Source organism: Oncorhynchus mykiss, chromosome 8, assembly GCF_057628025.1.
Source record: "Oncorhynchus mykiss isolate SJ-2025 chromosome 8, ASM5762802v1, whole genome shotgun sequence".
NCBI lineage: Eukaryota > Metazoa > Chordata > Actinopteri > Salmoniformes > Salmonidae > Oncorhynchus > Oncorhynchus mykiss.
In genome coordinates, this window is record NC_143029.1 from 37,930,304 (window position 1) to 37,957,687 (window position 27,384).

At 43.0% G+C, this 27,384-nt stretch overlaps 1 protein-coding gene across 1 annotated transcript in view; it reads right to left on the minus strand.

Annotated features, from left to right (window-relative positions):
* Window positions 1–25,393, minus strand: part of opn8a (opsin 8, group member a) — a 29,425-nt gene extending 4,032 nt beyond the window's left edge. Inside the window, exons 1-3 of the mRNA XM_021612533.3 lie at window positions 25,306–25,393; window positions 8,315–8,608; window positions 2,994–3,319 (exon numbers count right to left, since the gene is read on the minus strand). Coding sequence (XP_021468208.1) covers window positions 2,994–3,319; window positions 8,315–8,608; window positions 25,306–25,384 — 699 coding nt within the window. The 5' untranslated portion in view covers window positions 25,385–25,393. The remainder of the gene's footprint in view (window positions 1–2,993; window positions 3,320–8,314; window positions 8,609–25,305) is intronic.
* Between the last annotated feature and the right edge of the window lie 1,991 nt (window positions 25,394–27,384).

Genomic DNA, 27,384 nt, shown 5'->3' on the forward strand with positions numbered 1-27,384 from the left:
ATATGTGGACAACTACAAATAATTGGGTGTCTGGTTAGACTGTAAAATCTCCTTCCAGACTTACATTAAGCATCTCCAATCCAAAATTAAATCTAGAATCGGCTTCCTATTTTGCAACAAAGCCTTCTTCACTCATGCTGCTAAACATACCCTCGTAAAACTGACCATCCTACCGATCCTCGACTTTCGCGATGTCATTAACAAAATAGCCTCCAACACTCTACTCAACAAATTGGATGCAGTCTATCACAGTGCCATTAGTTTTGTCACCAAAGCCCCATATACTACCCACCACTGGGACCTGTACACTCTCGTTGGCTGGCCCTCGCTTCATACTCGTCACCAAACCCACTGGCTCCAGGTCACCTACAAGTCTTTGCTAGGTAAAGGTCTTATCTCAGCTCACTGATCACCATAGCAGCACCCACCCGTAGCATGCGCTGCAGCAGGTATATCTCACTGGTCACCCCCAAAGCCAATTCCTCCTTTGTCCGCCTTTCCTTCCAGTTCTCTGCTGTCAATGACTGGAACGAATTGCAAAAATCACTGAAGCTGGAGACTCATATCTCCCTCACTAGCTTTAAGCACCAGCTGTCAGAGCAGCTCACAGATCACTGCACCTGTACATAGCCCATCTGTAAATAGCCCATCCAACTACCTCATCCCCATACTGTATTTATATATTTATCTTGTTCCTTTGCACCCCAGTATCTCTACTTGCACATTCATCTTCTGCATATCTATCACTCCAGTGTTTAATTGGTGTATTGTAATTAATTCGCCACCATGGCCTATTTATTGCATTACTCCCTTATCTTACATCATTTGCACACACTGTATATAGACTTTTCTACTGTATTATTGACTGTATGTTTGTTTATTCCATGTGTAACTCTGTGTTGTTGTATGTGTCGAAATGCTTTGCTTTATCTTGGCCAGGTCGCAGTTGTAAATGAGAACTTGTTCTCAACTAGTCTACCTGGTTAAATAAAGGTGAAATAAAAAATAAAAAATGACTGTGAAGCTGTGAGTCAGAGAGAAAGAGGTGTGAATCTGTCTTTGGTAATGTATCACTACACCCTGCTCTGTGTATGCACAACATTACAGAGATAAACTAAATGAAACCCTCCATCTGAGTTTTGTGAGGCTATCGCCAGCTGAAGATGGATCTCACTCTAATAGGTCATTCATTATCTGTCTGTTTGCATCGTAGGAGAGCGGAAAACTAATCTGGGCCTAACTACTGGGCATGAATTAAAGAACAAAGTGAATGTGAAAGATGTATTCAACTGCTCTTGAAGGAACATTTTAAATTATTAATTTTGCCATTTAAAAGCCTTCCACATTGCATGACTAAAATAACTAAGCATCACACTGCGGACGCACACACACACACACACACACACACACACACACACACACACACACACACACACACACACACACACACACACACACACACAGAGAGGAATGTTTCATGCTGCTGTGGGACCAACAGATGTGTGAGAGATTTGTACGGGAACAGAGATGTGTGAAGTGTCAGAGAGGTGACCGGGAGGTGACCCAGCATGCTCTGTCAAACACTACAGATTCATCAGAGGGACACACAGAGACACTGGTAAACCAATCTTTCTCTGCTCTCCCCTCTCTCCTCTCACCTCTTCTCCTCTCTCTCTCTCTCCCTTCTCATCTAATCCTCTTCTCGCTCTCCCCTCTATCTATCCTTTTCTCGTCCTCAACATTCTCCTCGTCACGACTTCTGCCGAAGTCGATGCCTCTCCTTGTTCGGGTGGTGCTCGGCGGTCGACGTCACCGGTCTTCTAGCCATCATTGATCCATTTTTCATTTTCCATTGGTTTTGTCTTGTCTTCCTACACACCTGGTTTCAAATCCCATTCATTACCTGTTGTGTATTTAACCCTCTGTTTCCCATCATGTCTTTGTCAGAGATTGTTTCTTGTTTCAGTTTGTGTTGTTTGTATTTGGTGCGTGACAGGTCCTCATAACCAATTTGTTTCATTTGTATTTATGGTTTTGGAGTTATGTTTTGTTTTATTAAAATACTCCATTTACCGAGTTTATTCTCCTGCGCCTGACTTCCCTGTCACCCCATAAACACGTTTGTGACCCCTCTCTGTGTTCCATAAATGAGCATTAATGGTAATAAGAATGGTTAAATCACATGCTTTTTCAATGGTAAGAATGTTATAAAGGGCTGTACATGAATAATGTGACAACTAGCATTGATGTCCATAAGAATAGTAAACTTAAATGTCCTTGTTCTATAAGCAGCTATAATTTACACAGTATTTGTCTTGGCAGCTTGTGGAGCACTGTGTGAGCTATGGCCCTAAATATAAACTATCCACAGATTCAATTAATCACAAACACACACGTCCTAGAGAGAAGCAATCATTTGTATAGCTGAAAGGAAGCTGACAGTCAGTGTCACTTCCCATCTCAAATCACATTAGATTGGTAATGACATCAAGGAGCAACAGAAGGAGGGAGGCAATTTTACAATATTCAAACAAGGCCCTTAGCTTCACTCAACAGTGCAATCTGTTGTTGTTCTTGTAGGTTTGCTGTTTGGCCCACTGGGCTATAGGGAAAGATAATAACACTTCTCATTAATTTAACAATTTACATAATTGATTTATTGACTTCATCCCAACAACCCATTATTAAACTCACTAATCTAATTAAAGCTGGAATCCGTATTTAAACTGCCACGTCCATTTGTGATATTACAACAACAAAGAAGTTACTTTCAACAACAAACACTGTTTTCTCCCTTGGGTATCATTGCACGCACGATAAAACACCACGATAAAGCTGCCGAACGCTGCTCTCCTCCGTTTCACCGACAAACAATAACAAAGGTGCTGGGGAGAACAGTGACACTGTTTCACTTTATGCGGATTCCAGCTTTAAATATTTTTTTTTTAATTGAACGGTTAATAAACAGTCAACAGATAAACGGTCATACTCACCAGAGTGACCTTCCTCTCGATGTGTCCGTAGTGGAAGTCGCTGCTTTGGATGGCCTGGTAGGCCTTGTGGAGTTTCCAGGCTATGCCGAAATAGGAGAAGAGGATGACGAGGCAGGGGATGAAGGTGCAGAGGATAGACAGAGACATGATGAAGGTGGAACGGTTCAGGGAGTCTTGGTAACTGGCCCAGTCCACGGAACAGGCCACCCCGAAGGGCTCCGGTCCGTAGCCACCCCATCCCAGTAGAGGGAACACAGCCCACAGCCCAGAGTACAGCCAGATCACACTGATCACCATGGTGATGGTCCGACGCTGGAACTTGTTACCTGGTGAAGAGGTAGAGGGGGGAGAGGTAGAGAAGGGTAGGAAGAGAGGAAGAGGAGGACCCCAACCCTTAGCATAAACCTTACCCTAACCCTAATCCTAACCCTAAACCAAAGTTTAACTCTAGTCAGATCACACTGATCATCATTATGCTATGATGCTGGAACTTATTACCTGTACAAGAGTTAAAGAGGAGTGTACAGTAAGGACAGCTAGAGCACTGCAAGGACCCTATTTGATAGGCGCCTTACAATCTCTCCCAATGGGGATATTCTTATTAACATTGCGGTTAGAGCTTCTTTGGGAGAGACGTCCTGGGGGTTCGCAGCCCATTAGGAACCTCTTGCTATTCCCTCACTTCATTAGAGTAATGATCCATAAGAACCCACACTTACACTGCACTAAACATCCTGATTTACTTATTCACATTCATCAGAAGCACCGATGATGAATCGGTATTGACTAGCTGTAAGTGACCACCTCGGCTGCCATCCAACCCACCATTTTCTTTACATTTTTATTTAATTTAACCTTCGTTTAACTCGGCAAGTCAGTTAAGAATAAATTCTTATGTCTGCATTTGGAACCAACCCTTGCAGGGACTACCACAGAGTTAGAATATGTATATTTCTGAGTCAACAGTTTGGAACGGACCATAATGAGCACATTACATAGATATGGAGATAGATATGATGGCGAATAGAATTAATAAATGAATATTATGATGGCTGATCTAGCTGATAAAAACAATGTGGTTGGCAGAGTGACTGTAAGTAAGCTGATTGTGGGTCACAGAGCATTACATCCAATTGAATAATATTATATGCCATTGCATGTGTGTGTGTGTCTGCCTGCATGTGTATATATGTGTGTGCCCTACGGTGTCCATGTAAAGATCAGCCAGGTCGGATGTATCTACCCACTGAACATCGATTTGCTATTCATCAACAGCATGGGTTTTACCATATCATTAGAATGGCTTTAAAATTCAAATTCTATAGACGTCTCCACCCCCTGCTGGTAGTTTAGATGAGTAATAAAACCAATAATAATGCACCCAGAACCTTAAGAAGTAAGCTTAGCACGACTTATTTCCGTGTCTTTTTTTAGTGTATCTGCACCAGGGGATTATCATGCATAAATTCTTGTCACGCCAATCCCTACTTTGTACATTATGAACAAACGTTTCAGCTGAATAGCCTTCCTCTTCAGTATGCAGGACACAGACAGATGTCCAGAACTGGGACTGTCAAACACTTCCTGGTCGATTGTCCATGCATCCAGTCAGGCGTATATAATACAGTAGCTGATGTATAAGTAGCATTACACTGTTTTTCAGGCACGTGCACAGGTAGTTGTTTACTTGTGTCCGAGCACCTGCCCATTTGCCCTCCCACTCGCCAAGTGTCCTTTTGGGTGATGGTATAATGATATTTTTATGTACACAGTTTTTGTCATTGTTGTTCTGAACACACTGCCCACAAGTCATTGTGACGTTGTTCAAGTTCGCCACCCTCCACCCCCTGCAGCATAACATTTGATTAACACTTGATAAAACTTGATTAACACTTGATTTACATCATCGTCAATATTCAGGCCGGTTGGCTAATAGCCTACGTGCAGCAGAGAGAGGCAGAAAGGCATAGAGAGGAGCAGCTGCATCTACGAACCTCCGACACAACTCCATCCCTTCTTCAGTCGTAGGTCAGAGCAACAGCAACGTAGGCAGTCTAGACTCTTGCCGGCCGCCATATACTAAAATATAAGCTAGTAGCCAGCCAGCCATATATCATGAGTTAGAAGACTATTAATTGTATATTATTTAAGAGCATTGAAGATAAATCACAATCAATAAAATAAATGCAGGTGGGTGACCTTTTTCATTTTGAGCACATGCCCCCTGAAAGGTCAGACTTTTGAGTAACAGTGGAATCAACCAATCACATTTAAACAAAAGCGCATGTAAACTTTCCCCTTCTCGAAGGCTGACAGGTCACTGTGCAATAGTGAGCAGTAGTTTTTCCATGGTCTAGCTAGCTTTTGTTGTAAGCTAGTGTGTAGTGGCTGCAGCAGGTGTTGTTGAAGAGGAGGTTGATGCTAATGTGTTAGATTCGCCCTTTTCGAGATTAACTTTCATAAAGCAATTACGTTTCAAATGATCATCATCTAGTAAATGTTCACTTGTTAACTAGCTATCTGTGTTAACTAGCTATCTCTGAAAACAATGTGTTATGTGTGTGAAACATTGTTACATTTAAGATTTTAGATCACAGATTTATTTTGTGTGCTGAACTTGAAAAATATGTTTGCAATGTAATAGCTATATGTTTTGACTGGGAAATGCTTGGCCTAACGGTTGTGTTTTTGTATCCTTATGATTGGAACCTACCTGCTAATTATGTCAGAGTGAAAGTGCTGCTTATTCATTAACATCATGCTGTGTGTGACTGCTGTCTTTCTATCGGCCCTCTGTGTTTTACAAAAAGTATTCTCTCCTACATGGAGTGTTTTACGGTTACTGTCCTTTCAGCATCACGAGCATGGCACACTCACATCCTTTGATGTGTCACTGTTGTCACTTTTGACAATGATGGCGTTAGGCTGTGTGAGCAGTGTGGTTGTTGTTGCGGGTAGCATTATCCATGTGGGTGCTGTCTCTGTGTGAGTGGTAGCATGAAGTGCGGCTCAGCCTCACGCCTGTTCAGATTCAGTTGGGCGCATTAAGAAATGCTATGTTTCTGTTATTTTTCTTGAGTTTTGAGTTTGGTACGATGTATTGGAGGATTTTATTTTCCCAATGAAGGTCCAGTAAACATGGTTTGCCACTCTACAGTATTGTAACGGCCCTGGGTTTATAAGCGCGGAAATCGACTCTGCCACACGAGCATGCTTTTGCGGCACAGTCAGGAGCGTGCTGGACTTCGGGCTAGAAGGTCGAGGTTTCGCGACCTGCTCCCTGCTGTTTCATTACAGTATATATATGCTTTTCTATACTCTATACATAAATCAAAGTGGACAGCTGAAAGCAAGATGATGTATCGTAGGCTAGCTTGTTGCTGGACCTGGTTGGTTTGGTGAAGTAGTTTATTACTGTAGGTCCGATCAACGGCAGCAGGGCTGCAACTACATATGAGGACACTGAGGTCCAGACCTCTGTCATTTTTTTCTAATTTGAAAATAATAATAATTCACCACTCTCTCAAATTCTGCCCTCTCGCGTAACACAAGCCTAAGGCCTGAGAAGTGAAACGAACTACCCCATCTCGGACAAAAGGCTTTTTTTTTGTTATTCTTTTTCCCCTGATTTTCCATTTGAATTTAATAGATGACCCATTACCCACTTTTTTTTAAACACTACATCACTGATATTAAGTAATATTCTAATAATTCATGTGAATGTGATAATACAATAATCTGTGTGCTCCATTGATGCTTGTTTGTGCGGAGCTTGATTAGTAATGCCTAGGAATACAAATGTGGATGCTATGTCGTTTGAGAAAATAGATATCTAATTAAAGAGACGACGATTTATGCAATTCATCATTACAACTGACTGAACAGTCGCTGATGCTACATGTCACTGTGAATCATTTCTCATATTTCCCCCCCTTTCAGGGGTATACCATTACATATGGCTAATAGGCTATGTGTTTGTAGATCGACCGGTGTGAATTAACCTACAGCAGCCAAGGTGAAAATGGCTGGGGTCATTTTTGCTTGTTTTTGCTGTTCTCCAAATCAGTTCGTCAAATTTATGCCCTGCTAGAGCTGCCCCGGTCAACTGTAAGGGCCGTTATTGTGAGGTGGAAACTTCTAGGAGCAACAACGACTCAGCCGCAAAGAGGTAGGCCACACAAGTTCACAGAAAGGGACCGTTGAGTGCTGAAGTGAGTAGCTCGTAAAAATTGTCTGTCCTTGGTTGCAACACTCACATCCAAGCTGCAAAATGCCTCTGAAAGCAACGTCAGCACGGTTCATCAGGAGCTTCATGAAATGGGTTTCCATGGCCGAGCAGCCGCACACAAGCCTAAGATCACCATGCGCAATGCCAAGCTTCAACTGGGGTGGTGTAAAGCTCACCGCAATTGGACTCTGGAGCAGTAGAAATGTGTTCTCTGGACTGATAAATCACGCTTCACCATCTGGCAGTCCGAAGTACGAATCTGGGTCTGACGGATGGCAGGAGAACGCTTCATGCCCCAATGCATAGTGCCAACTGTAAAGTTTGGTGGAGGAGAAATAGTGGTCTGGGGCTGTTTTTCATGGTTCGGTCTAGGACCCTTAGTTCCAGTGAAGGGAAGTCTTAACACTACAGCATACAATGACATTCTAGATGATTCTGTGCTTTCAAATTTGTGGCACCGTTTGGGGAAGGTAGTTTCCTGTTTCAGCATGACAATGTGCCCCTGTGCACAAAGCGAGGATCATAAAGAAATGGTTTGTCGAGATCAGTGTGGAAGAACTTGACTGGCCTTCACAGAGCCCTGACCTCAACCCCATCGAACACCTTTGGAATGAAATGGAACGCCGACTGCGAGCCAGGCCTGATCGCCCAAAGTCAGTGCTCAACCTCAATAATGCTCTTGCTTTTATAAAATATAAAAGAGAAAAAAAGCTAAAAGAAAGCCTGCGGATCCTAAATCAGGGCCTTAGAGCCTCGGTCCTCATGGAGAGAAGTGCCTTCGGGGTTTAGTAATGTTTGGTTTAGACCTACATGGAAATCAGAGGTGTGGAGTGAACCTCCTAGTCAAATTTGATCAATCAAAAATGTGTCTTGGGGGGGTTATCATCTTCATCAAATGAACTGCACTGAAACATTATTATCTGTGGGGGCTAGCACGACCCATCAGATCTCAGGTAAGGCTTGTTATATCACACAAACAAATGGTAGTTTACCAAACAACCTCCACTATCAACCAGCCACCCTACCGCACTTTTTCAACCCAGCTTGCACAAAAAAAGAAAACTGTGCTCAACTGACGGACTCATCACCATACCTGTTTTAGGTGGGTTTCCTGTCACCAGGTATCGTACCAAACCCATGACAGCCAGGGTCATGATGCTGGCCGTGCCGAAGATCATCCCCATCAGGCCATAGTAGAGGCAGGAGGAATTCCCTCCAATCCAGGCGTGGTTGAAGAGCGAGGCAATGGATAGGGGGTACATGCTGAGAGCCATGCCGATGTCCGTCACAGCCAGGTTGACTGTCAGGAGCTCCGGGGCCTTGAGATGAGTCGGCCGCAGTGCTGAGGTCAGCAGGACTGCAGCATTACCCAGCACTGAGAGCACCGCTGGATGGGAGAGAGAAAGAGAGCAATAAGTCAGTCAGTCAATCAAGGAATCAAGCAAGAAAGCTGGAAGAGAGAGCAAGGATTAGTAAACTAATCCAGCAATCAATTAACCAATCAAGCTGGAAGAAAGAGAGAGAACGGGGTGCCGGAGGACATCCTATTTGATCGAGGTCCCTAGTTCATGTCCCGGGTTTGGAGGGCGTTTATGGAGCGTCTGGGGGTCTCGGTCAGCCTTACCTCTGGTTATCACCCCGAGAGTAATGGGCAGGTGGAGAGAGTGAACCAGGAAGTGGGTAGGTTTCTGAGGTCGTATTGCCAGGACCGGCCAGGAGAATGGGCGAGGTACGTCCCATGGGCGGAGGTGGCACAGAACTTACTCTGTCACTCCTCCACGAACATGTTGCCATTCCAATGCGTGCTGGGCTACCAGCCGAAGCTCCTGCGGTGGAGGAGTGGGTACAGCGCTCTAGGGAGACCTGGCGGGCAGTCCAGGACTCTCTCATGCAGGCCAGTGTATGGCAGAAAAAGAGCGCTGACCGCCACCGCAGTGAGGCCCCTGTTTTTGCACCAGGGGACAGGGTCTGGCTCTCGGGGGACTGTTTGTGTCCTGTTTTTGGGCCTGTCATTGTATGCGCCTGGTGTTTTGGCGTGACCTACTTTTCTCCGGAATAAATAGAGTTGTCCTTTACCCTCTGCTCTCTGCGCCTGACTACGCACCCATTACTCCTAGAAGTCGTGGCACCTTGGTGATGATCAGATAGCCAGAAGGGAAGAGTTGGGCCGGTTTTGTGACTTAACAGTCGGTAGTGAACTTTCTCTCTTGCCCTGCAGTATCTAAAGGGCAAAATCCCTTTGTTACCGAGAGACTCTTGCCGCCAAAAACTTCAACATCAAACAATTGTATTTTATTTTTTATTTGACCTTTTTTTAACCAGGCAAGTCAGTTAAGAACACATTCTTATTTTCAATGACGGCCTAGGAACAGTGGGTTAACTGCCTGTTCAGGGGCAGAACGACAGATTTGTACCTTGTCAGCTCGGGGGTTTGAACTTGCAACCGTTACTAGTCCAACACTCTAACCACTAGGCTACCCTGCCGCCCCAATGGACACTGGGAAAATATATTTCAACATCCGAATGCTGGGAATAATGAGAGATGGAATATGGAATATGAATGTGTATTTTGTGATGTTATTAAAACTGTCAAAAAGACGCTATAACGGAAACATTGTAACTTTAAGAGCTTTCACGCTGTATTATCAGGTTTACATGTGCTGGGTGATTTCACAAGTAATCGCCAATCGATCAATGATATATAATAATTCTCTTTAAATATGTTTTTAAATATGTATGAGAATAGAAATGTTCAGAACTTTTGTGAAACATCACAGCACCGATGAAAAATAAATGGCAAATACTAATCAGAACTGAATGGTGTTCAGAGATAGATGGGAGGGATTGAGTGGAGCTGGGAGGATGGGACTAAAAACAAACAAAATATAACTATTGTAAAATATGCTGTGTCCGTAAAATGTATACAGTGCGTATGACCTGGAAGAAGAAGCCTAAGTGTTTTTGTCCTTTAGTTTACTTCAATTAGGGGAGAGATGGTAGGGTTAGGGAAAAATAATGAAGGAAAATATATTTTATGTATATATATATATATATATATATATATATATATATGCATATATATATATGCATATACACAGTATTGGTCAAAAGTTTGGACACACTTACTCATTCAAGGGTTTTACTTTATTTGACTATTTTCTATGTTGTATAATAATAGTGAAGACATCAAAACTATGAAATAACACATATGAAATCATGTAGTAACCAAAAAAGTGTCACACAAACCAAAATATATTTGAGATTTTTCAAAATAGCCACCCTTTGCCTTGACAGCTTTGCACATGAGGTAGTCACCTGGAATGCATTTCAATTAACAGGTGTGCTTTGTTAAAAGTTAATTTGTGGAATTGCTTTGCTTCTTAATGCGTTTGATCCAATCAGTTGTGTTGTGACAAGGTAGAGGTGGTATACAGAATAAAGCCCTATTTGGTAAAAGACTAAGTCCGTATTATAGGAAGAACAGCTCAAATAAGCAAAGAGAAATGACAGTCTATCATTACTTTAAGACATAAAGTGTCTTCAAGTGCAATCGCAAAAACTATCAAGCGCTAGGATGAAACTGGCTCTCATGAGGACCGCCACAGGAAAGGAAGTTACCTCTGCTGCAGAGGATAAGTTCATTAGAGTTACCATCCTCAGAAATTGCAGCTCAGATAAATGCTTCAGAGTTCAAGTAACAGACATCTCAACATCAACTGTTCAGAGGAGACTGTGTGAATCAGGCCTTCATGGTCGAATTGCTGCAAAGAAACCACTACTAAAGGACACCGATAATAAGAAGAGACTTGCTTGGGTCAAGAAACATGAGCAATGGACATTAAATCTGTCCTTCGGTCTGATGAGTCAAAATTTTAGGTTTTTGATTCCAACCGCCATGTCTTTGTGAGACGCAGAGTAGGTGAACGGATGATCTCCGCATGTGTGGTTCCACCGTGAAGCACGAAGGGAGTGTGATGGTGTGTGGGTGCTTTGCTGGTGGCACTGTCAGTGATTTATTTAGAATTCAAGGAACATTTAACCACCATGGTTACCACAGCATTCTGCAGCGATATGCCATTCCATCTGGTTTGTGCTTAGTGGGACAATCATTTGTTTTTCAACAGGCTATTTGACCGGGATGGAGTGCTGCATCAGATGACCTGGCCTCCACAATCACCCGACCTCAACCCAATTGAGATGGTTTGGACCACAGAGTGAAGGAAAAGCAGCAGCCAAGTGCCCAGCATATGTGGGAACTCTTTCAAGACTTTTGGAAAAGCATTCCAGTTGGTTGAGAGAATGCCAAGAGTGTGCAAAGCTGTCGTCAAGGCAAAGGGTGGCTACTTTGAAGAATAAAAATATATTTTTATTTGTTTAACACTTTTTTTTATTTAGTTCATGATTCCATTTGTCTTCTTTCATAGTTTTGATGTCTTCGCTATTATTCTAAAATGTAGAAAATAGTACAAATAAAGAAAAACCCTTGAATGAGTAGGTGTGTCCAAACTTTTGCCTGGTACTGTATGTTTACAAAAAAAATATATGCGGGATTGGAAATGATGCAGACAATTACATTGATGGAAGCTAAAATGTATTTATCTACCCCCTAAAAAGAGTCCCCCCCACTTCTAAAATCAAAGTTGTGGCTCTGGATTGTGGTAATTTGCTGGTTAAAAAAAAAGGGGAGACACAAAAACATTAGTTTGCAACCCCTATTTTAATTTGCTCCATGGCTCTGGCAGCCAAGTGTAGGTTAAGGCATAAAGCTGTAACTAGAGACGGAAGAGGAGGCGAGACACCCCACTGGCTGTTTTTTATGGTTCAATTTAAGTCAATGAACTAAGTAGACCAGAACCAGCAGCTGGTTACAGCGTTTTGCCGTAACCTACACTTGTGTTCCTAGCTCCAACAGTGCAGTTGTATCTAACAGTATCTATCAAACCGCAAGAGTCAGACAAACGGTTTAGCTGAGACTCATCTCTTGACCGGTAGGCTGGTAGTCTTTTTCTGAGACTCCGGCAGCTCTGGACAGACGGGAGACCCCGGCAGCTCTGGACAGACGGGAGACCCCGGCAGCTCTGGACAGACGGGAGACTCCGGCAGCTCTGGACAGACGGGAGACCCCGGCAGCTCTGGACAGACGGGAGACCCCGGCAGCTCTGGACAGACGGGAGACTCCGGCAGCTCTGGACAGACGGGAGACTCCGGCAGCTCTGGACAGACGGGAGACCCCGGCAGCTCTGGACAGACGGGAGACCCCGGCAGCTCTGGACAGACGGGAGACTCCGGCAGCTCTGGACAGACGGGAGACTCCGGCAGCTCTGGACAGACGGGAGACTCTGGCAGCCCTGGAGGGGAGGAAGGCTCTGGCAGCGCTGAACAGACGGGAGACTCTGGCAGCTCTGGAGAGGAGGAAGGCTCTGGCAGCGCTGGAGAGGCGGCTGCCACCGGAGGAGGGCTGGTGCGTGGATGCGGCACTGGATAGACCGGGCCGTGCATTCGCCCTGGATGTCTTGAGCACCGAGCCTGCCCAACCTTACCTGGTCGAATGCTCCCGGTCGCCCTGCCAGTGCGGCGAGGTGGAATAGCCTGCACTGGGCTGTGCTGGCAAACCGGGGACACCATGCGTAAGGCTGGTGCCATGTACGCTGGCCCAAGGAGATGCACTGGAGACCAGATGCGTAGAGCCGGCTTCATGGCACCTGGCTCGATGCACACTCTAGCCAGGCCGATACGAGGAGCTGGAATGTACTGCACCGGGCTATGCAACCGCACCGGGGACACCGTGCGCTCCACAGCATAACATGGTGCCTGCCTGGTCCCTCTCGCTCTCCGGAAAGCACGGGGAGTTGGCGCAGGTCTCCTACCTGGCTTCGCCACACTCCCCGTGTGCTCCCTCCAATACATTTTTGGGGCTGACTCTCTGGCTTCCAACCGCGCCGCCGTGCTGCCTCCTCATACCGTCGCCTCTCTGCCTTCACTGCCTCCCGCTCTGCTTTGGGGTGGCAATATTCCCCTGGCTGTGCCCAGGGTCCTTTTCCGTCCAACTTGTCCTCCCATGTCCATGAGTCTTGTGATGCTGGCCGCTGCTGCTGCCCGTTACCACACCGCTTGGTCCGGTTGTGGTGGGTGATTCTGTCACGATCGTCGTAAGAAACGGACCAAAATGCAGCGTGGTATGTGTTCATGATGATATTTTAATTCAAGAAAGCACTGAACACAAAACAATAAACGAAAAACTGACCGTAAAGCTATAATAAGAACTGTGCTGACACAAGCAACTAACATAGACAATCACCCACAACCCACAATGACAAAACAGGCTACCTAAATATGGTTCCCAATCAGAGACGACAACTAACACCTGCCTCTGATTGAGAACCATATCAGACCGAACACAGAAACAGACAAACTAGACATACAACATAAAATGCCCACTCAGATCACACCCTGACCAAACAAAACATAGAAACATACAAAGCAAACTATGGTCAGGGTGTGACAGAAGGCCGCAAAGAATTCTACAGCAGGATTAATAAGCGCTCCTCCGGTGACTCTGGAGACGTGCACAGATGCCCTTTCCATGACATAGACTGACCAGGTTAATCCAGGTGAAAGCTATGAGTCCTTATTGATGTAATTTGTTAAATCCACTTCCATCAGTGTAGATGAAGGGGAGGAGACAGGTTAAATACGTTTTTTTAAGCCTTGAGACAATTGAGACATGGATTGTGTGTGTGCCATTCAGAGTGTGAATGGGAAAGACAAAATATTTAAGTGCGTTTGAACTGAGAATGGTAGTAGGTGCCAGGCGCACCTGTTTGAGTGTGTCAAGAACTGCAACGCTACTGGGTTTTTCATGCTCAACAGTTTCCCATGTGTATCAAGAATGGTCCACCACCCGAAGGACACCCAGCCAACTTGATACAACTGTGGGAAGCGTTGGAGTCAATATGGGCCAGCATACCTGTGGAAGGCTTTCGACACCTTGTAGAGTCCATGCCCCGACGAATTGAGGTTGATCTGAAGGCAAAAGGGGGTGCAACTCAACATTAGGAAGATGTTCCTAATGTTTTGTACACTCAGTGTATGTGCGCAGGAAAAATAGATCATGCTGAAGGTAGCATAGAGAAGAAAAATACATGTCTAGAACTGATAATTGATCACATGGTGCAAGAATGAATGCAAATAGTTGATTATTGAATGTTATGATGGACACATCTTTGTAGAACCAAAACATACACAGCCTCTGCTCAACAAACTTGAGAATGAACCATTTGGTGTGCTGCAGTTCGTGAGCAATGTTGTGCTTATCACCCTAACCGCAGTCAAGCAATGCATTCTGCCAAGAGTCGTTCACAATCTAGTAGGGTTGCGGCCACAACTAGACCTCGTTTCAATTGTACCGATAAATAATCTTATTTGTATGCCTAGCCATCAACAAAGGTACATTGGTTAAAGCACGCTTTTAAAAGTCTGTCACAAATGACAGCTCCAATAAGCCCCCTATGGCGAACGACATTTGAACGAGAAGCTTGTAGAATCATTACCATTTCAAGTTTTCAGTTCACCGTTCGCCCGTTCGGGCGTGCGTGCTCTGGGCACTACTAATATTACTAATATTACTCATATGAACGAAATGAATCCAAAGATTCGTTCTTTTGACTGAATGAGTCAAACATCAGATTCATTAAAAAGAGCCAAACTTCTCATCACTGATGTCAACTCAAAACAGAATACTTGAGTATTTCTAAAAATAATGTGATATTGGTCTGCATGTAGACATCGTCAGTGAACGAGTTTTGAAATGAGCGAAATGGCTGGTTGAAGCGGAGTATGAAAAGGAGATGGACAACATTCTTAAGTTTGAAGCTCTTGCACAAAAGGCTCTTGCATAAAAACTTTGCTTAGCTATTGACCAATCACGTTCTGCAAAAATTCCGATAAGTTCAATAAGGGAAGGGTCATTCTCCTCCTTACATATTGCAATATTGGATCGATCCATCCCAGAGAGAGTGTGTGCCTGTCTGTCTGTGTGTGTGTGTGAGGGGGGGAGCAGAGCGGTCCGATCCGATCCAACCGGCCTACCAGGAATAGAAAATAACTAATGACCAGCCTGCTCCATAACACATTTACTCCATAAAATAATATTTTTAAATATTCATATAATAAGAAATATGTTGGCAACTGTTTTATAAAAAGAATAATGCACTTCAACCCAGAATTATCGCCTCGGGCCTCAGAACAGTCCTTGTCACAAGATAATTCCCTGGTTCTCTGGCATAATTGCCTAATTCTACAACAGGTTGGTCAAAACAAGCATTGTGATTGGTTGAGATGCGTTCTAAGCCATACCATTTAACCTGTTTAGCATGGGTCAGCCTATGACGCAAAAATGGGTATCTTGTTTTCAATTCCATCTGAGCAATCCCTGTGCATCCACTATCCCATTAGCCCAGCGAGCCAATTCTTTAAGTTGATCTCCACTGTAAAAAGCATCTAGGAATTATTTCCCCTTGTCTTTTAGCATCTAGGAATTATTTCCCCTTGTCTTTAGCATCTAGGAATTATTTCCCCTTGTCTTTAGCATCTAGGAATTATTTCCCCTTGTCTTTAGCATCTAGGAATTATTTCCCCTTGCCTTTAGCTTAACATTTGGTTTGCAACAACAGGGGTTTGTACAAACGTTGCTGTCTGTCTCTCGACATTTACAAAATTGTTTCAATAATGAAATTCGATCTCCACTGTCGTATTGAGAATTAAAGTGTCAGGACGAGATGGATCTTTTCTCAGCCAGTCAAAATCATGAATCAGCATGATTGGATATGGATATATACAAATAATTGTCAATAGAAAACAGCTCAAACAAAATTAAATGCAGCTAATTTGCTGTTATTCTAGCTGCACAGTTTGACTTGACTCTGTTAGCTGTAGTTGGCTAGCTACAGTAGCAAGCAAGAGATAAGAGCGTTGACAGCTAGCACAGCAATGGAACAGTTAGAACAAACGACTGTGTTGCGTCCATAGTTAAAGAACAAAAATACTTTCTGGCAACCTAACCTAACCGAATGAACGGCGAGCCGGCTTGTCTAACGATCATAGATGTGTTGGGACTAGGCCTATATTTTCATTGAGAGATGAAATAGTAGCCTATGAATATATAATCATGTGCAATTGCTTTATTATAAAACCAGTTGTTTGGATCCTGGATGCTAATTGGTTGATATGTGGGACATAAACTCCCACAAAATACCATGACATAATGTCATAATTCCACTGCCCCGCAGCCAAGGCAGGAAATTCATCAACTTAATCTCCCTCAGTAAGAGAGCATCTGCACAAGTTTTTTTTAAAAATCAACATTGGTGGTTGTATAAACCTACCTCTCTGACTCTATAACCTGTGCAACAATGTATCATTTTACAAATGCTATCTCTCCTGGCTAGCTAACCCAAGAATGAACGTGAAACTAATAATTCACCATGGAAACCGTAACAACTCAGATTGGTGTTACTGTCTTGGTGTGTTTGATGTGGACACCAAGGAACTTGAAATTCTCGACCCGGTCCACTACAGCCAAGTCGATGTGTATGGGGGCGAGTTCAGCCCTCCTTGTCCTGTAGTCCACGATCAGCTCCTTTGTCTTGCTCACATTAAGGGAGAGGTTGTTGTCAGGTCTCTGACCTCCTCCCTATATCCTCTCATTGTTGTCGGTGATCAGGCCTACCACTGTTGTGGCATCAGCAAACTTAATGATGGTGTTGGAGTCGTGCGTGGCCACAATTGTGAAAAGGGAGTACAGGAGGGGACTAAGTATGGACCCCTGAGGGGCCCAGTGTTGAGGATCAGCGTGGGAGATGTGTTGTTGCCTACTCTTACCACCTGGGGCGGCCCGACATGAAGTCCAGGAGCCAGTTGCAGGGGGAGGTGTTTGGTCCTAGGGTCCTTAGCTTAGTGAGGTGCTTTGAGGGCACTATGTTGTTAAACGCTGAGCTCTAGTCAATTAACATCATTCTCACATAGGTGTTCCTTTTGTCCAGGTGGGAAAGGGAAGTGTGGAGTGCAATGGAGATTGAGTCATCTGTGGATCTGATGGAGCGGTATGCAAATTGTTGTGGGTCTAGGATTTCTGGGATGACCGGCCTTTCAAAGTTATTCATGACTATAGACATGAGTGCTACCGGGCGGTAGTCATTTTGGTAGGTTACCTTGGTGTTCTTAGGCACAGGGACTATGGCGGTCTGCTTGAAACATGTAGGTATTACAGACTGTCAGGGAGAGAACAGCTGGTGCTCTCATGCATGGTTCAGTGTTCCTTGCCTCAAAGCGAGCATAGAAGGCATTTAGCTCGCCTGGTAGGCTTGCATCATTGGGCAGCTCGCGGTTGGGATTCCCTTTGTAATCCGTAATAGTTTGCAAGCCCTGCCACATCCGACAAGCATCAGAGCCGGTTTAGTAGGATTGGATTGGTCCTGTATTGACACTTTGCCTATTTGATGGGTCATCAGAAGGCATAGTGAGATTTCTTATAAGCGTCCGGAATAGTGTATTGCTCCTTGAAAGCGGAAGCTCTAGACTTCAAATCAAATCAAATTTTAGTTCAGTGCAGATGTTGCATGTAATCCATAGCTTCTGTTTGGGATATGTACCTACGGTCACATGTGCCATTAACCTAACCTACTGATTAGCGATGTCTGGACAAGTATTAATCAGCAGGTTTTATAAGAAAACCACCCAGACAAGAAAAATGAATTGATGTTGAAATGCAGGAGAGGGACAATAATGCACACGAAGAGCAAGCATCATGAAACACCTTGTACAAGAGATTCCCCGAAGCCGATATGGATTTACTGACCTGCTTTGACGTCGTCGTAAATCCTACCCGATATCTTGCTCGAAGAAATGGTGAGTTAAATAAGGAGCCTTATTGGCTTTATTTTGAATTTAATCAATTAGCCTAACACAATAGATCCAACTGACCCACCGGTAGCCAAGGGGACAACATTTGTTTGTGAAGATGAATTTGCATAATACACATGTGATTTCTCTCATTCTGAGCACCGTGGGTGGATGCCCTAATGTGTTAAGCACCCAATGCATATGGATGTCCAGGAATTTTTTCAAATATCCAGTAAATTCACATCTTGGAGACCCTGTCACACACACACAACCACCATGCATTGTTGCTACTATTTATTATCTATCATGCTGCTCATTCAATTTAAACCTGATTTTATGCATATCCAGTGCCTTCAGAAAGTATTCACACCCCTTGACTTTTTCCACAATTCCTTGTGTTACAGTCTGAATTTAAAATCTATTAAATTGAGATTTTGTGTCACTGGTTGACACACATTACCCTATAATGTCCAGTGGTGGAAGAAGGACCCAATTGTCATACTTGAGTAAAAGTATAGCCATCTTTTAGAAAGTTACTCAAGTAAAAGCGAAAGTCACCCAGTAAAATACTAAACTCAGCAAAAAAAGAAACGTCCTCTCACTGTCAACTGCGTTTATTTTTTAGCAAACTTAACATGTGTAAATATTTGTATGAACATAACAAGACTCAACAACTGAGACATAAATTGAACAAGTTCCACAGACATGATTAACAGAAATTGAATAAAGTGTCCCTGAACAAAGGGGGGGGGGGGGGGGGGGGTCAAAATCACAAGTAACAGTCAGTATCTGGTGTGGCCACTAGCTGCAGTAAGTACTGCAGTGCATTTCTTCCTCATGGACTGCACCCGCTTTGCCAGTTCTCTTCCACCAAGACACCTGCAAGTTCCCGGACATTTCTGGGAGGAATGGCCCTAGCCCTCACCCTCCGATCCAACAGGTCCCAGACGTGCTCAATGGGACTGAGATCCGGGCTCTTCACTGGCCATGGCAGAACACGAACAGAACAAGCAGTATGGCAGGTGGCATTGTCATGCTAGAGGGTCATGTCAGGATGAGCCTGCAGGAAGGGTACCACACGAGGGAGGAGGATGTCTTCCCTGTAACGCACAGCGTTGAGATTGCCTGCAATGACATCAAGCTCAGTCCGATGATGCTGTGACATACCGCCACAGACCATGACGGACCCTCCACTTCCAAATCGATCCCGCTCCAGAGTAAAGGCCTCGGTGTAACTCTCATTCCTTTGACGATAAACACAAATCCAACCATCACCTCTGGTGAGCCAAAACCGCAACTCGTCAGTAAAGAGCACTTTTTGCCAGTCCTGTCTGGTCCAGCGACGGTGGGTTGTTGCCGGTGATGTCTTAGGTGTCTCATTACAGACATTGCAATTTATTGCCCTGGCCACATCTGCAGTCCTTATGCTTCCTTGTAGTATGCCTAAGGGACCCATGGCATCTTTCTTTTGGTGTTTTTCAGAGTCAGTAGACCTGCAAAGTCAGATTAGCATATAGGCCAAGGACTAGATACGCATAGTGTGTTTTTTTTATGCTGATCTTAACTTTTTTGTTCATAATGTCTCCGCCATCATTTCATATGACCGAAAACAATTTGTGGACATCAGAACAGTGATCAATAACCTTGATTTGGATTGGCAGCACTAGACGTTCTGTTTACTCAGGACCAGGCCCTAATCTCCTGGACTTGAAAGAGGAAGCCGTGGCGAAAAAAAGGCAGTCGACTGCCATTTTTCTATTGGCGAATGTGCAGTCACCGGAGAACAAACTGGATGAACTCGACACTATCCTATCAACTGGACCTGAACAACTGTTATATGTTTCTCAGAGTATTGGCTGAACCAGGACATAGAAAATATACTGTATATCTTGCAGGTTTTTCCATGCATCGTCTAGACAGGACAGCAGCCTCGAGTAAGACTTAGGGGGGAGAGGTGTGTCTCTTTGTTAACAGCAGCTGGTGCGCGATCTCTAATATTAAGAAGTAGAATACCTCATGACAAGCTGCAGACCATACTATTTACCAAGAGTTTTCATCTATATTATTTGGAGCTGTCTATTTACAACCACAAACCGATGCCGGTACTAAGACTGCACTCAATGAACTGTATAGAGTCATAAGCAAACAAGAAAATGTACATCCAGAGGCAACGCTTCTTGTGGCCGGAGATTATATTGCAGGGAAACTAAAATCTGTTTTAACTCATATTTACCAGCATGTCACCTGTGCAATTACCAATATAGCAAATAATGGCCTCCCACTTACTATTTGCCGCTTTCCTTAAGCCCAAGGCTATAAATTCCTAGCGCCAGTAGGCAAATGGAGTTTGTCGTTTAAGACGTGATTTGCATCTCTGTGGGTAGCCCTCTCCCATAGGACCACTATAAGCCCTTGGCAGGCTGCTTTTGCAACTCTGAAATTTTGCCTCCACTCAGAGAACATCTTTAAGCCCTAGGCAACCCATCTAGCCATAAGATAATTTGAAAGACAATAGCAAGGAATTTCTCTAATCTCAAATTCGGCCTGCCACTTTACAGCTAACCACAGCCAGCCAGAGGCCGCAAGCTGTTTTTGTTGTTTCTATAAATACCTTACATTTGTGGTGATTTTTATCTGATTAGATTTATTTGCCAGTTTAAAAACACAATACAACCACGCATGTGGACATGTGAACTTAACGCATTTACAATCACTGAGGATGACACAAAAACAAGTGACACACCTACCCAGTTAGCAAAGAATTTCCCCCCACTTGCTATTTCGCTCTGTCGCTACGCACATGGCTATAAATTCCTACCACTCTAGTGGAGTTTGCAGCTCAAGACGTAATTTGCATCACTGGCGGGTAGCCCCCATTCAGAGGACCTTATAAGCAGGCCGCTTTTGCATCTCTGGCGTTTAGCCTCCACTCAGAGGACCGCTATACGCCCTAGGCAAGCCATCAAGCCCTGAGATAATTTGAAAGACAATAGCAAGGAATTTCTCTAATCTCAAATACGGCCTGCCACCTTCCAGCTAACCACAGTCTGTTTTTGTTGTGATCTCTAAACCTTAACCTACTTTTAATTGTGATTTAAATTTGATGGCAAAATGCTTAAGGACAACAAAGTCAAGGTATTGGAGTGGCCATCAAAAAGCCCTGATCTCAATCCCATTGTGGGCAGAACTGAAAAAGTGTGTGCGAGCAAGGAAGGCCTACAAACCTGACTCAGTTACACCAGGTCTGTCAGGAGGAATGGGACAAAATTCACCTAATTTATTATGGGAAGCCTGGGGAAGGTTCCCCGAAACGTTTGACCTAAGTTAAACAATTTAAAGGCAATGCTGCCAAATACTAATTGAGTGTATGCAAACTTCTGACCAACTGGGAATGTGATGAAAGAAATAAAAGCTGAAATAAATAACTCTCTCTACTATTATTCTGACATTTCACATTCTTAAAACAAAGTGGTGATCCTAAGTGACCTAAAACAGGCAATTTGTACTCAGATTAAATGTCAGGAATTGTGAAAAACTGAGTTTAAATGTATTTGGCTAAGGTGTATGTAAACTTCCAACTTCAACTGTATATTATGGCAAAAAGCCTCCTTATGAACTTTGGATGTGCCTCTCTTAGTAGTCTGCTGGAAACCTAGTTTGGATTTAGATATAATTTTAGTATAATGGAGGTGTAAGGACAGACGCAGGAGACGAGAAGCAAGTACAGCGAGTGAACATTTAATGGAAAAAGGACATCAAACATAACAAGAACAAAATCTGGACGGGGGGAACAAAACGACATTATGACAATAATGTTGACACGGGGAACAAAACTGAGGAACAGACAGATATATAGGGGGCAATCAACAACGTGAAGGAGTCCAGGTGAGTTCAATGAGTACTGATGTGCGTAATGATGGTGACAGGTGTGCGTAATGAAGGGCAGCCTGGCGCCCTCGAGCGCCAGAGAGGGGGAGCGGGAGCAGGCGTGACAGGAGGCTTTAGGAGAGATAGGAGAGATACTATTTAATAGTTTTAAACCTCCAAACTCATGTTCGTTATATAAATATGCCCGTTTTACTTTTATTTGGTCTGAAAAAGGATTATCCTGGAGTCAGTAGAGCCATGACTAAACATGTAAACTGCGATACCACTAGATAATTCATGAGGGTAACTTTCCCATTGATGTACAAGTGTTTCCTTCTCCACTTCTATTCATAGCCCAGGCATTTATTTGCTTAAACAGGCGCTTATTAGAGACAGGCTTCTATTTCCTTAATGCACACAGTATTTGCTCATTTGCATAGTTCATTGTTTAATTCCAGAATTCACTTCTAGCATTTTAATACATTTCTTAATGTACTGCACTAATGTGTTGACATTTACACACTGTGTCACCTTCCTTTTGTCTTAGTATGCCTCTATTTAGATTATTATTATTTTTTTGACTTTTCCTTGACATAATCATTTGTATGCATTTTCAGCAGTTCTTACTTGTGCCACTAGAGGGCGATCAGTCACATTTTAGGGGTCTGTACTCCCAAAGTTGTTGCCTGTTTTTGTGCTTGCCAGTTTGCTAGCAGTTCAAAGCTGTTAGCAGCCAATGGCTAGCAGTTTATTACTGCCGATAAAAAACAATGATTGCCATAATTTCTTTCAAGTCGTTATTGCATTTTTTAAAATGTTACATATCAAACATTAAACCTTGTAAACAATTCATTGCAATCCATGGTAACCTCATAAGCAATTAATTTAGACCCACCATTTATTTGAAACGTTTATTTGCTGATACGTGTGCTGGCTATTAAAAGGGACAGGCGGCTATTTGAGACTCAGCATTTAATTTACGCTTTCTGTCAATGTTAATAGTTGCAAGATCGCATCAACTTCACCACCTGCCCATTTAATTGGGAAACCATTTGGACATTTAAAGTTTGTACCTTTTAGAGACCCAATCTGTAGTATAGTATATACTGTAGTATAGTGTATAGTATATACTGAAAAATATATATAAACGCAACATGCAACAATGTCAATGATTTTACTGAGTTACCTGTTCATATAAGTGAATCAGTCATTTGAAATAAATGCATTAGGCACTAATCTATGGACTTCACATTAATGGGAATACAGATATGCATTTGTCAGTTTACAGATACCTTAAAAAAAGGTGTGGGCATGGATCAGAAAATGGTGACCACCATTTGCCGCATGCAGCGTGACACAACTCCTTTGCACAGAGTTGATCAGGCTGTTGATTGTGGCCTGTGGAATGTTGTCCCACTCCTCCTCAATGTCTGTGCGAATTTGCTGGATATTGGTGGGAACTGGACACGCTGTCATTTACGTCGCTCCAGAGCATGCCAAACATGCTCAAGGGGTGACATGTCTGGTGAGTATGCAGGCCATAGAGTAACTGAGACATTTTCAGCTTCCAGGAATTGTGTACAGATTCTTGCGACATGGGGTCAAGCATTATTGTCACGATCGTCGTAATGATGAGACCAAGGTGCAGCAAAACAAAACAAACAAGCACAAACGAATCGTGAAGCTACTAGTGTGCACACAGGCACCTAATTGTAGACAAGATCCCACACCAGAAAGTGGGAAACAGGGCTACCCAAATATGACCCCCAATCAGAGACAACGATAAACAGCTGTCTCTGATTGGGAACCATATCAGGCCAACATAGAAATACAACCCTACAAGACCTACAACAACCCTAGACATACAAAACCCTAGTCATACAAAACCCTAGACATACAACACTAGAGGACCCACCCTAGTCTCACCACGACCTAACCAAAATATATAGAAAACAGAGATATCTAAGGTCAGAGTGTGACAATTATCATGTTGAAACATGATAGCGGCGGATGAATGGCACTACAATGTGCCTCAGGATCTTGTCACGGTTTCTCTGTGCATTCAAATTGCCATCTGTAAAATGCAATTGCCTTAATTATCCGTAGCGTATGCATGCCCATATCATAACCCTACCACCATGGGGCACTCTGTTCAAAACTTTGACATTAGCAAACCGCTCACCCACACGATACCAGACACGTGGTCTGCGGTTGTGAGGCCATTTGGACGTACTGCCAAATTCTCTAAAACGACATTGGAAACGGCAAATGGTAGAGAAAATAACATTTAATTATTTCGCAACAGCTCTGGTGGACATTCCTGCAGTTGGGATGCCAATTGCATGCTCCCTCAAAAATTGAGACATATTTGGGCATTGTGTTGTGTGACAAAACTGCACATTTTAGACTTTTATTGTCCCCAGCACGAGGTGCACCTGTGTAATGAGCATGCTGTTTAATCAGCTTCAACTTTGAATTTGTCCAAATACTTTTGGTTCCCTAAAATGGGGGGACTATGTACAAAAAGTGCTGTAATTTCTTAACAGTTCACCTGATATACCATCAAATAAAAGCTGACAGTCTGCACTGCATAGTCATTGTATAATTCATTCAAATCCAAAGTGCTGGAGTACAGACCCAAAACTACAAAACATTTGTCACTGTCCAAATATTTTTGGACCTCACTGTATCTGAATTGCAACAGGAGGACTGGGGTGTTGTTCCACATGTAAACACTCACAGTTTTAGATGTACATTTACCAGGAATCAACAGAAATTTACTTTTTGTATATATTGTTTGTGTAGATATCCTTATTTCATGTATTTTCTCATTTGACATCAGACAGCTCACCAATGGAAGTATGGTTTCCACCGTGTCCAGCATAAATGATAAGCGACAAATGAAAAGCAACAGCTTTTGTCAAATCAAAGAGTGCACAATAACCACTCACACATCTAGAGCACACATTGCCAACCATTGAAAAGACAACCATAATGCTTTGTGTCAAATCAATTATACCGTAAGTGCTGCTTATTCTTTATATATCCACTACTGTATGTTGCCAACCGATATGACTTTGGTGTGATATACAGTATGGCTGTAAATTCCACTGAGAAATTAGAGAAATTAAAACATAAAACAGCTCACGCGCAGTGTGTACGGAATATGAATCCCTTTACACTACATCATCTCTAATCACCATCTCCACAGAAATCAATCATGCTCTCACATCTATGTGAAATCCTGTCATTTGTATTTCACAAATCCCAAACTACCAGCCTCATGCAGAATGCTGAACAAATCCAAAAGTAACTCACCTATCACCACTAGGTACATGCCTGCCCAGTAGTCCACAGTGGGTGACAGTTTGGACATGTATTTGTTGTCCTCCTCCATCCTCCTCTTCCACAGACAGACCAGACCATTAGGGACCAGTATTCACACTCCCCAAAGGGTGCCAGCGATAGAATTTTACCTCTGACAGGGAAACAGGCTCTTCTGAGTAATATTGTGAATAATGTGAAGAATAATATTCTTCACATTATTGACATTACCACAGAAAGCATATTCAGTTCCGAGAATCTTTATACACTCACTCTCTATAATGGACTCCCACACATATGCACCCAGATGTGCACATCACACACACCCACACACACACACACACACACACACACACACACACACACACACACACACACACACACACATGTTCACAGACGTGCACAGTACACACACATTCACAGACAAGTGCAGTACACACATTCAGTATAGCACCCCCCCACTCCCCTTCCCCACTGAGCAGATTAAGATGACGAATGTGAACATTGACTTTAAGTACACTCACGCAAACACACACACACACACACACACACACGCACACACACTCATTTACACATACACTCCTGTCCTGTCCGCTTTCTATGCTCCTGTCAAAATTTCACTTCCACCCGTTTGTGCAAACAGCCTTTTTCAGCACTGTGCTTGAGTGTGTGTGTGTGTGTGTGTGTGTGTGTGTGTGTGTGTGTGTGTGTGTGTGTCGTGGTCATCCCTACAACGACCTAAGTGCAGGGAAAGCCCCCGGGACCTGTCGTTCCAGAGAATTCTCATCAGAGAGGAGCCGCACCACAGCTTTACTGTAGTATTCATTAAAGTCCACCAAAACAATACAGTAAATGTAGTATTTACTGTTGTATACTGTAATATATATTAGTATTTACAGTTAAATATAGTATAAATACTGTAGTAAAAGAAAACTGTAGGATATATTATAGTAATTAATCTAGCAAAAAAATAGGTGTTTTTAATAGCCTCCTTTGTTTTTATTAATATATACAATATATGAAATACTTTTGTACACTGTCTAGCATTCAAAATAATAGATAAATATCTCTAAATCCCCAAAACATTTTACAACACCTCAACACATCACCAGTGGGATAAGCCAATTTGTTAGTCCATAGTAGTTTCTACAAAGCATACAAATAGATATTTTGCAGTATAAAGGAATTACATATGTGTCCTTATTAAAAAACAGTTAAATAAAATGTAAAATGTGTTATTTGTCATGTTTTTGTCATTTTAAAGTGTTTATACATGGTGCCAAAATCAAGGGTCAATTACCACCGGAATTCAAGAAGGACCCCTTTTCAAACGCTGTCATTATCTTGTAAACACTTGTGCAACACTCAGCAGGTGCTTTAGTGTGTTCTATTCACTCCCTTAATCTTCTGGCAAGGTGAAAAAAAATCTGCCTTTCTGTCCTTGAGCAGGGCAGTTAACCCCCCAACAACACCTGCTCCCCGGTTGCTGATGACATGGACGTCGATTAAGGCAGCCTCCCGCATCTCTCTGATTCAGAGGGGTTGGGTTAAATGCGGAAAACACATTTCGGTTGAATGCATTAAGTTGTGAAACTGACTAGGTATCCCCTTTCCCTTCCCTGTCCCTTGTGGCTGGGCTGGTTGGACAAGGTCATGCTCCGCTCTCAAATGGCCATTAGAGGCTTTGATGTGGAAAATAGACATTCCCTCTACTGACGCGATAGTCTTCTTTCAAGGGAAAAAAGGTGTGGAAATAACACTGAATGTTAGTTGAAATGAGAAGTGGCAAGTAACATAAATGCTAATGCTAATAATGCTCATGTATGATAGTATATACAGTGCCTTCAGAAAGTATTCATTACCCTTTACTTGTAGGCCGTCATTGTAAATAAGAATTTGTTCTTTAATTAACTGACTTGCCTAGTTAAATAAAGGTTCAATTAAAATGTTGTTGTGCTACTGTACAGTGTGAATTCAAATTGATACTGACAACATGAAAATATGTTTTTACACATTTTTGACAATGTATTGAAAATGTAATATAGAAATATATCTACATAAGTATTCACACCC